Genomic DNA, 11,693 nt, shown 5'->3' with positions numbered 1-11,693 from the left:
GATCTAATGGCCATCATCCCCCGCACTTGGGTGGCATCTACCTTCTCCCATGAAGGCTATGCAGATGAAAAAGAACCGACCTCCATCACCTCTACCAGTCTCAAGAAAAGTATCGACACAGACTCCTATGTCATATAAAATAACACCCATTCAAAGTATCCTATATGTGCCAAATTCATTAGGTGTTAACAAAATGAGTGAGACTGTATGCCAAAAGTATATCACCAATCCAGGTAAATTTTTTTTCACTAAGAAGTTTATTTTAGCTACACAGAAAATCTTAAAGCATTTTGGGACTTAGTAAATTGAGAGGACCTTAGAGAGTGGTCTTTCCTCTTCTTGCTTGTCCTTGATAAAAGTTCTTACTCACACACCTCTATTTGGATATTTCATTTCTAGAACCATTGTTAAAAGCACAAGTTGGATGAGAGAAGTGGTCTAGGTGATCCCTGCTCTTCCAGCTTTGATACTTGTTTGTTTTTAGAGGGAGCGCATCCAGCCATTTGTGAATGAATAGGTTTCATCAGATGTAGGTCACATTCCATATATGTACCATAAATTGTGTTATGTCTTGCTCTGTGCTATATACAAGTTCCTAAAAGTGCTACATTATTATTTTCCTGGCACGGGTAGTCTTATACATGTTGATGCTACTTCATTTCAAACATACCTGGGAATTTTGTTTTTATAAGGACTTCAAATTGCCTTTTTCATATTTTAATTTTATGTGTTTGAGTGTTTTTCCTTCATTGCATGCAAATGAACCCATGTTGTGCAATGCCCACAGAGGACAGAAGAGGGCATCAGACACTCTGGAAAAGGAGTTATGGACATTTGTTAGCCATCACGTGGGTGCTGGGAACCAAACCCCAGGTGCTCTGCAGGACAGTCAGTGTTCTTAACCACTGGGCCCCCAAATCTTTCCAGCCCCCAATTAGTAATTTTCATTTTCATGAGTAGTTTATTTAAAATAATGAAATTAGGGACTGAAGAGATGGCTTAGCAATCAAGAGCACTGGCTGTTCTTACAAAGGACCTGGGTTCAGATCCCAGCACCCACATGGTGGCCAACAACTGTCAGTAACTCCAGTTCTAGGGGATCTGACACCCTATTCTGATGTCCGTGGACATGGAATGACACAGTGCACTTATATACATGCAGGCAAGACATATTTTTATTTTATGTGTATGTGTGTCTTGCCTGTGTGTAGGTAAGTGCACCCGTGTCATGCAATGCCTGCGGAGGACAGAAGAGGCTGTTGCATCCCCTAGGATTGCACTTACTGAAAGTTGTTAGCTGCCATGTGGGTGCTGGGATTCGAACCCGGGTCTTCCGGAAGAAGAACCAGTGTTCTTAACCACTGAGCCATCTCTCCAGCCCCTAAATAAAATATTTTAAAATAATGAAATTAGTTATATAGACTCAATATTATATGCATCCATGTATTTACCTTATTTTACTAATAGTCCTGGTTTCTTTTGTTCCCTGTAGCTAGCCACTTTATAACTATACACATACAGAGTTGTCAAAGTTTAAACAGCAATAAAAATGACACACAAATCTCTACATGTACATCAGATGTGTTTTGATTAGTTGAGTACATAAGATTTTTACTTGTCATTTGGACCAGGCATAAACTTGGCTTTAGCATATTTTTAATCTTTCCCAGTAGAGTCTTTGATTTACCTGTCTCTAAACAGTTAAAACCAAAGTAGAAGCAAATTGTTGCATTTTTGAATATGTACTTGTTTCAAATCTATAACATTAGGAAGAAGTTGGGGTTTTGAACAAATCACCTAATCATCATGTGATGATCTGTGCTCATTTTTTTTAATGTTTGACATCTCATTTACATCTTTGTTGGAGTGAGAGGTAATAATAGGTTCCATAATCACACATTCCACCTGTTTATTTAAACTAGAGTTGAGTAATAGAAGCATGCCACACAGTGACGCAGCCTTGAAAATTCCAGCAGAGATACACCAACCTGCTTATGAACAAAACAACCAAATGGAAAAAGACAGATGCACCAAAGAAAAGGAACAAAGGTTAGCAAAGAATAATCCTTCCTCATCATCACTAACCCTTGGTGGGAACCCAAACTTTGAAAATTTCCCCTCAACTTCTATGTTCTAAAAGAGCAAATTAACTTTTTCTTCAGTGAGAAGTCTGTAATTGCCTTCTAAACAAGTTAAGAACATATATATACCTTTAAAAAACTAGAGTGTAGGAAACATTTAAAGACTTTGTAACTGGCCAAGCAGAGAGAACTCTGCCTCTAGACATACATCTATTTTAGTCTCCATACATCCTCCACCATTATGGTATGCTAGGACAATGTAAAAAAGAGACCAATGTACTGTCCAGGACTCCATTTTAGCAGTAGCACCTGGGTGACCACATGGCATTTGCTAGTGTCAGCCCCTTTATTTATTCTTGTGAAGAACAAAACCTTATAACTTTAGGATTTGTAAATCTGGCAGTTATGCTTACTCCTGTTTTAATTTCGGTTCACTGTATTGACCTCTGTGACACCCATGTCTCATATGACCAATGAGTCACTCCTGGAAGGTTGTCCCGTGGACAACAAATCTCACATACAGCAATGTTCATTTAAACTTGAAATGTTCATGCTTTTCCATCTTGTGACCCATTTTGTGTTGTGCCTTATAATATAATCCTCTGACCAATGCATGCAAGGAATGCCTATAGTTCAGACTTTATTTTCAAGTATCAACTGTCCTTTAAAATATGATCACATACTTTCCATATACTGTATATGTGCCTGGACAAAAAATGAAGACAGGAACACTTTGAATAGCAAGAAATTATAACTCAAGAATGTTATTCTTTGGCTTATGTAAACAGGTAATTTAGACCCTCCTCTAAATTATCTCTGTCGTCCCCAGAAGATTGGGTATAAGAACATCTAAATAAAGCCTTAGGGGTTTATTTATAACAATTAAGGACTGGTTATTTCTGTCTTGGATATGTGCACATATGGGCTTTTAAGGTCTAGTACTTGTTAGAAATCCTTTTGTACTCCCAAGGGCTAGCTTCCCTCATTTCAAAAGGGTGAAATTTTATAACTCCTGAATAGTAAGACACCAGGAAATTCAGTAAATCTGAAATAGATATAAACTGTGTTACTATATTAGCAATTTCACTATGAATGCTTACATACTACTGCAAGCTGTATATGCCTGCAGCTAAGGAAAATACTAAGAATTGTTTAAATACTCTCAGTGTTACTGAGCAAGTGGATGCTATGGCAGATAAAACGGGTGAAGTCCCTGCTGAAGAACTGTCACCATACAAAGATGAGCTGCAAGAAAAAGATCTGACAAAGAAAACCGGTTGTGAACAGTCAGAAGACCTGAAAGACCAGTTACAGGTTTGTGGTCTTGATACTCCAGCTGCAGATGACAACCAACTAAGACAGTTCAATTGAAACATAAAGCAACAATCCGTGTCAGTAAGCAGACACAACATTCTCTGGCCGCACTTTGACATTACACTTGCACTGTTACCCAATATCACTGCAAGTCATCCTCAGCTACCCTTGACAAATTTCTAGACTGTTTTCCAAGGGCACCGAACGAAAGCAGAAAGAAGCAGATTATAGACTAGAAGTTCTTTAGTTTGAAATTGCAACAAAATGTCATGCCAGTTGTATGATCTTGTATACAGTGGTGCTACACATGGCCTCCAAAACTGCACACTCCCAAGGTGTAAGAAAGTGAGCTGTTAGGAATGCCTGTGAATATTTAACATGCTCAAATTGACCAATAGGGATGTCTTAACCGTCTACATTAAAGTCTCTGAGTGAACAAATCCCCAAACTGTTTTCAGACTATATTCAGTTAGAATTATTACCATAGCCCATTTTATATTCCCAATTTTAGTGTGTCATTCGTCAGAATTGCTTACATGTAAGTTCCTTAAACATTTGTGTATACTTGTATTCCTTGGAAGGAAGCCTTTAAGTGCTTTTAAGAAAGGTAAAAATATTGGCTCTTCTTGCTATGTTAATGAATTACTCTGAAATCATTTGCATGCTTTTAAATTAAGGTGGTGTGGTGTGTTCATAATGATAACCTTGACATCTGGAATAGTTCGGATAATGTTAACCTCATTCTATGCTTTTTAATAAGGCTTTGAAAACTGATAATAGATGAATCTCACATATATAAGAATGTTTAATCAAAAGGTTATAACCTTTAAACTAAAATTTTCTGATGTATTCAGGTACACTGCAATTAAATGATATTTTTGCACAAATTTCCTAGAAAGGAGACGCCACATCAAAGTGTCAGGGCAATGCTGAAATGCGCAAGAAGGAACATGAGAGAATTATGTTACGAAATTTGCAAGAAAGATTAGAACGTAGAAAGGTAATTCTGTTTCTGATGATTTGTGTTAATCAGTGTTGGGTATAAACTATTAGAACATGTTTTTGAAAATCCCAAATCATGGGGCTGAAGGGATTGCTCAGTGGTTAAGAACACTGGCTGCTCTTGCAGAGGACCTGGGTTCAGTTCTCAGCACCCACATGGCAGTTATCAATTGTCTGTTAACTCCAGTTCCAGGGGATCTGATACCCTCTTCTGGCCTCCATAGGCATTGCATGGCACAGGTATACTTACATACATGCAGTCAAAACACTTATACACATAATAAAGTGAATCAAAATGTTTAAAAAGAAAGAAAATCCCAAATCAAGTGGGTTTTAGCTCCTAGCTGTTTGCCTATGCTTTCTTATCCAAAGATCTGACTTCTACACATAAAGTTCTCCTCTGATTGACCATACTTTTACCTCATGAATCCTTGGTGGCCATTACATCAATGTGCCAATATATCAAACCTGTAGAATCAACGCTCCTTTCAGCAGAACGACTCCTGGCTGACAGAGGTTGGTGGAGATTAGAGTTTCTTCTAAATTGGGCTGGAACTTGCAGCAAATCTGGTAGGAAGTTGAGACCTCTTTATAAAGGCCAAAGTACAGACTGTTACTTTTTGTACAACTCACATGGTTCATCTGGGACTTCCTGCCAAGGCCGAGGTGCCATGAGGCCTTCCTGTCACTCCTAGGTGGCCAGCAAGCATAATTCTTCTCACCTTATGCAGTGGGGAGAACTCTAATGTCTCCCTAGAGTACATGAGTACATCCTTCCTCTGCCTTGTGTTGTTTTGCTAACAAGATCTCTTAGCACTGTGGTGTCACTGCAGTGCATTATTTTCATTAATGTCAGCTATAAGCATGGTCTAAGTCTAAAGTCCTTTTGAGAATTCTAATTGATTTGCAATAATAGGTGCCTAGACTAAGAGATGAGTTTCCATGTGTGAAAATAGGAACAGGAAGTTATCATTCGAGTGTTGGTGTTACAATAGGAAGGACAGCTGTTGGGGTTCAGAGCATTTTATAGCTGAAACTAGGCTCACGAGAAGGAAACCAGCTGCTGCCCCAAATCTTTTGTTAAATTTGTCCTTTGACAATGACACAGGCGTTGCCTGCTTCTATAAAATGGAGGTGATCGACTGCTTCCTCAGAGCCACTGGTTTGTAATTTCTTTCGTGTTGAAATTTTTATTTCCCTCTGAATAGAGAGTTGAGGAAATAATGAAGCGGACAAGAAAGACAGATGCGAATGCCTCAAAGGTAGTCTCTCCTCCCGCAGAGCGGGTACGAATTGCTCTTCACGTGCTTGCCAGCTCTTCATTTTTGCCATTCTGGCAGCAATGAAAATGAAGTTAACACAGTTAGTTGGCTTTGCCTGGCCATTAAAAATCTTGAGCTTGTTTTCCTATCGCTACTTGGTTTTCATGTTTTCTTGTGTGAAATGCTTGTTTAGGTCTTTTTGCCTAAAACTTTGGGGTTGGTTTGTCTTTTTCTTATTTTGTTACAGTCCCTTGAATGCTCTAGATGCTGCTTCTTTTGTCTATTTTTCACTTGCCTTTTTCTTACTGAAAAAGTAGGAGTTTTACCTACTCTGATTAGCAGTCCTTTGGAGATATCTGTTCATACATATCTCTTAAGATCTTTTGATTAACCCGAAGTGCTTCATATTAACAAATTTATCCTTTTCTACCCTTTATGACAAATGCAATTTGGATCTGTTTTACAAATGTTTTTTCTCCTGATCTCATGTCTTCTCAATGTAGCACATGTGCTCAAGGCCCCTTTGCCTTTACATTCTGAGCTCTTTACAGTCTGTGTTACAAAACTGCTGCGTTTACCTGTTCACAATTGCCTGGTTATGGTTATCCTCACCATCAAGTAGCATGAGAATGAATGTACAGTAGAAAGTGCTAGAAGTCACCATCTCAAAGCTCACGCAACTCCTCAGCCCAAGTAGTTTCACTTCAGCGGCAGCTCTTAAGCTCATCTCACTCTTCACTGACTGCTCCTACTCTGGCTTCATGAGGCTTTTGAGCAGAAGATAAACGTGAGTTCAGAGCTGTAGTCCACGGGCTCGTGCTCAAGGAAACATTTCCTTTATGAGTGTCTCCCTAGCTGAAAGACAGAACTAAGGCCACCTGCCCCATCACCTGTAGTTCCTTGGAGCTAGTTAAAGAGATTAATTTTTCCTATATTTTATATGAAATACCAAAAATTAGTCTTTGATCTAGTCTTGTAATCTGACTTCTTTGAAATTCTAAGCCAGGTTTATTAAGTAGATATAATCACAATTTTTCTTTTTGGCCATAGGCTCTAGAAATATCTAAGAATGCCACATCTGAAGAGGACGAGGCTGATGATGAAGAAGAGACAGAAAGTGATGAGGGCTCTGTTGATGAGCTGTTCCCATCAGGTTTGTTTTTTCCTCATGATTTTGTTACTTGCCACATAGGAAGGGGGAGGCAACTGCTTAGTTCATATCTAAGAGATCCACTTCTGAGCTTTGTGGATTTGGTTAGCTTTACCCTCTACAAAAGAGAACGTTGGTGTTGTCTTTCTTCTAGGCTGGGCGTGAGATTTGAATGTGATAAGTATAATCAATGCCAAAAATAGTGCCTGAAATGCAATAAAGGCTCATAGAATATTAGCTGCTACACTGCCGTTATTTCACAGGTCATGCTCATAGACTGCTGATGGCTGGCAACACTTTCTCAGCTGAATGTAAGAATTGCTGGCATTTAATAGCTCAAGGCCTAGGAAGGTACCATGATTGACTAGGTGGAATTCCACTTTCCACCTTAAGAAAAGTGCAGTTGGGCCATGGTGTGAGGGTCCTCCTTAATGGATCATTGACTTCCTATGAGTAGGAAACATTGTATAGTAGCAGTAATTGGCATTTGAGAAAACACAGTTTATCCATATTTATCTTGCATATGGATGCTGACTATGTAAGCCAGATGATCTACAGGGTGTTAGGAATTCAGAGATGAAAACCCATGGTCCTCAGGTACCAGGGCTCATAGTCATTGGAGAGACAGTCACATGAGCAAGTAGTGATTCTATCAAAAGATGATTGGGTAAAGGAAGTTTTGTGAAAATGCAGTAAGAACACAATGGCTAGAGCCCCTGGTTCTGCTTTTGGGTGAGGAGAGCTGAAGGCAGTAAGGAGCGTTTGTAGTAAGGCCAAACTCAGATGTACAATTGGCTACGTGGGCAATCTGGGGCAAGGGTGAGAAGCATGGAACAGACCTAACCTCAGGCCCATCAGTCTTTTCTAGTAAAAGAAAGGACATTCCTTAAAGAGACCTCCACCCATGCATTGAGAGTTAGGTGAATGCATGTACTAGACAGCCCTTGGACCGGCCCAGCACCTGAGGCTGCTTGAGTCTGACTGAGCCTACTTCCCCAGAGTTCTGCCTGCCTGGGAGCTTGCTGCCTTAGGCATCATCCCTTTCCATAACATCAGGATCGGAGGTTTTGCTTCCTCTTGCCTTTGGCATTGATTTTCCAGCTTTAATTCTATTCATTTTTCTTTTCTAGGCATCAGAAATTCATCTACCAAGATAAGAAAGTTTCATAAAAATGCCAAGAAAAGACCTCAAAAGCTAGTGTTTTTGCAAGCAGAAACTGGTGAGGTCGATACAGAGAAGATAGTATATTTTAATGGCAATGTGAAAGCTGCCAGACCAAAAGACCCAAAAGACTCTTCAACTCAAGTGAAAGGCAGCAAGTGAGTCACTCAGCTGCTGATTTTCACAAATAAGTATGGGAGAATTATGAATGACATTCTCAGACTGCTAAGCAATATTATTGAGTGCTTAGTTTGTATCCATCAAACACTATGTCAGGCACCCAAGTTAATGGAAACAAATTGATGTCCAAAACACCCTTGCTAGGTCAGAATCATCATCCTTATCTTTTACAGACAAACAAATGTACATAGCAATGATGATTTTAGGCTTTATTTGCCAAATTCAAACTCAGGTTCATCTGACTCCAAAGTGTTTTTGATCACATGGTGATTGTTGTTGCATTTATTAAGTGTTGTAAGCCAGGCATTTCTATTTTTGACTTTGTATTCTTGAATTTTTTATTTTTATTGAATTTTTACGATTTTCCTTTTTAAAAATATTTTATTTTTAAATTTTATCTCAGAAGAGGACATCAGATTCCTCTGGAACTGGAGTTATGGACAGTTGTCAGCTGAATTGAACCCAGGTCTTCTGCAAGAACAGTCGTGTTCTTAACTGTTGAGCCATCTCTCCAGCTCCTATTTACTATTTTTATTTTATGTGTATTAGTGTAATGCCCACGTGTAGGCAATGCCCACAGAGGCCAGAAGAGGGCATCAGAGTCCCTAGAACTGGAGTTACAGATGGTTGTTAGCTGCCTTGTGGGTGCTGGGAATCGAACCTGGGTCCTCTGCAAGAGCGACCAGGACTCTTAACCACTGAGCCATCTATCCACCCCTGAATTTTTATGATTTTCATACAATATAATTTGATGGTATTTTATCCTGCCTTTTCATTCTCACTGCCACTCAGAGATTGATAATCATATCCTCCTTTCACATATAGGAAAACAGGGTCATGAGTTAGGTTAGGAGCACAGGAAGTGTTTGCTGAAAAGGAACACTACCCAGGCAGTAACCTGGAAATTTATAAAGCTAGAAGGCCCACAGAAGTGGAAGCCTGCTAGGAGGTTTGGTGATGGTGATGGTAATGGTTTTAAAAGAGTACCAAGTTCAACTCAACTCCTGCATCAATTCTCTATTTGCCCCTTACCATGCATGTCCTTGACTAACTTTAGTAAGGATGACAAGGGCCTAGAGAGATAGCTTAGCAGGTAAGAACACTTGCTACACAAGAAAGAGAACCTGAGTTCATATCCCAGCATCCACTTAAAAAGCCAGATGTGGCCATGTGGCCTGTAACCCCACCACTGTGGTGGGAATGCAGAGATAGGTGGATCTCTGAGGCTTGCTGGTTGCTGGTCTAGCTCCAAGTTCAGTAAGAGACCCTGCTGTCTGAAAGGAATAAGGTTACTGATAGAACAGAACATCTACCATCCTCCTCTCTGGCATCCACAGGTACACACACACACACACACACACACACACACACACACAAATAAAAAATAAAATAAGGGAGATAGAGCTCCTGGAGCTTGGCATGCTTGGCTTCTCTTGGGCCCTGGTACTTCCAGGGTACCCTAGGGCTTTCTAGAATACATTTTGAAAGCCAATGTGTTCTATTATCTACAGGTCCCTTGTAGCCTTCTCATTCTAGGATTTGGAAAATTGGTTTATATCCAAGGCATTTCTCAGAAGTTAATGCAATGTTAAAGCTTCTTTCATGATAGAACCTTGGTTTAGGAAGAATCAGGATTCTAACTACAGTGTGTTATTCCAGAATACCTACCAGAAAGTCCTCTACCCGCATCACAAGAATGAGAAAAACAAAGGAAGCCAATGCCACCATCCTTCGATCATCTCTGAGTGAGGAAACAAATCAGCAATGGGTTTCTGACAGAACTGCAGACATTAGTCACCACACTGAACACACTGAATCACCTGTCACGAAGACCATTCCTGATAGTGACAAACACAATTTGAAAGAGTCTGTGACATCTCAGCAAGGTCCTCAGGTACCTTTGAACCATAAGAAAAGAAGCAAGCCTGTTTCTTCTCCTTTGGGTAACGCCTTGTCACACCACTTCACTCAAAAGGCAACTGATCTTAAACCTTTCCCTGTATCCAGCTATTTCAGGGCACCATTTGGAGAAGACGACGACAGTGGTGAGTATGTGGGAATGATCTTAGAACAATTTTCCATTAAGTTAGATTTCAGAGTAGGTGACTTGATTGTAATTTCTATGCCCTGCATTGTTTGCCAGATAGAAAAATACAAGTTCAAAACTCTAGTTTCCTTTGGGCTCCTGATCCTCTGGCTGTTTAACAGGTACAGTTGTAGGGCAAAGGGTTAGGAAGAACTTTGGAATTAGTCTTTCTTCCTATGTTGCCAATCCAAAGAGCCATTTTTTTTCTCTTTAAGAAGCTATCAGGGCTAGGCATGGTGATGCACACCTTTAATTCCAGCACTCGAGACAGAAGCAGGCAGATCTCTGTGTGATCAAGGTCAGCCTGGCCTACATAGTTCCAGGCCAGCTGGGGCTCCAGGATGACCCTGTCTCAAAAGTGTAAAGTGCTTATCAGGCAACTATAGTACCTGAGTTTGATCCCAAGCACTCATATAAAACGTGGGCTCAGAAGTGTGTGCCTGTAATCTCAGTGCTGGGGAGACAGAGACAGGAAGTTTGTTGGCCAGCCAGTGTAGCCAAATCGAATCGGTGAACTCCAGATCTAGTAAGAGAACATTTATGAAAAAAATTAATCGAAGAGCAGCTAAAGAACATATGTACTTCTGTCCTCCACACACATGGGTACATGTGTACCCATACACAAACATGTACACACACACACACACACACACACACACACACACACACACACACACACACAAGAAGCAACTGCTTTTGTACTTAAAGCAATGTGGGCTCCTTTGGGGATGGAGTCTGGGTCATTGAGAGAAAAGCACCAGGGTGTCAGAATGTCTGGGGGGAGGTAACCAAGGGGAGAGCTAAGGATTCACTTCAAGGGAAGCCAGGGACAAGTTGCTGTGAGACCATTAGCATCTTCTTGACTAATCTTTTCTTTTTCTTTCCTCCCCCGTTAGATATATAAAGTTCGTGGGGCCTGGGAGTTTGGTGTATCTTCCATTGTACACTAAAACTCCCAAGGCCATCACTCAAAATTGTCTGCTTTGTACTTGAACCTGGCAAATGATCATCCAAAAAAAAAGAAGGGAAATAAAAAACGCATCGACTGATCACCATGATATCTACTTCAGATAATGTTCATATCACCTTGTTCGCTTTTGAGATTTCTAAGTAAAAAGGTTTTTGTTTTCCTTTAAAAAAATCTCCATTGTCTCTTGGTTTTTCCTCTCAGTGGGTGTGCTTTCAGGAGTTACTCAAGGATGCTTTCGTTAAATGATACTTTTTCAGTCCCTCAAATAATCCTATTGAAAGAATGTTTCTCTTCAGTATATATTTGAAATCCTAAAACAGTTTGTTCTATTTAACAATGACATTACTTTAAACAATTAGAAACTCTATTTGATCTTGTAGAGAACAGTAGATTGCAGGAGGAACTCAGATTTCTCACAAGAGTTGTGTCAAATTGTTCCTAATATAAGCCCCAAAGGCTGTGTAGCAAAAAAGTTTTATCTATCAT

At 39.9% G+C, this 11,693-nt stretch overlaps 1 protein-coding gene across 1 annotated transcript in view; it reads left to right on the top strand.

The window, feature by feature from the left end:
- The window catches only part of Map7d3 (MAP7 domain containing 3), a 34,264-nt gene extending 22,886 nt beyond the window's left edge, over positions 1 to 11,378 (top strand). Inside the window, exons 8-16 of the mRNA XM_029567175.1 lie at positions 13 to 233; positions 1,923 to 2,049; positions 3,248 to 3,395; positions 4,291 to 4,395; positions 5,606 to 5,659; positions 6,710 to 6,812; positions 7,940 to 8,129; positions 9,811 to 10,196; positions 11,134 to 11,378. Of these exons, the coding sequence (XP_029423035.1) occupies positions 13 to 233; positions 1,923 to 2,049; positions 3,248 to 3,395; positions 4,291 to 4,395; positions 5,606 to 5,659; positions 6,710 to 6,812; positions 7,940 to 8,129; positions 9,811 to 10,196; positions 11,134 to 11,141 (1,342 nt within the window). The 3' untranslated portion in view covers positions 11,142 to 11,378. The remainder of the gene's footprint in view (positions 1 to 12; positions 234 to 1,922; positions 2,050 to 3,247; positions 3,396 to 4,290; positions 4,396 to 5,605; positions 5,660 to 6,709; positions 6,813 to 7,939; positions 8,130 to 9,810; positions 10,197 to 11,133) is intronic.
- Positions 11,379 to 11,693: the final 315 nt, after the last annotated feature.

Source organism: Nannospalax galili, unplaced genomic scaffold (genome assembly GCF_000622305.1).
Source record: "Nannospalax galili isolate Female #2095 unplaced genomic scaffold, S.galili_v1.0 scaffold901, whole genome shotgun sequence".
NCBI lineage: Eukaryota > Metazoa > Chordata > Mammalia > Rodentia > Spalacidae > Nannospalax > Nannospalax galili.
This window is presented reverse-complemented; position numbering and strand designations above follow the sequence as displayed.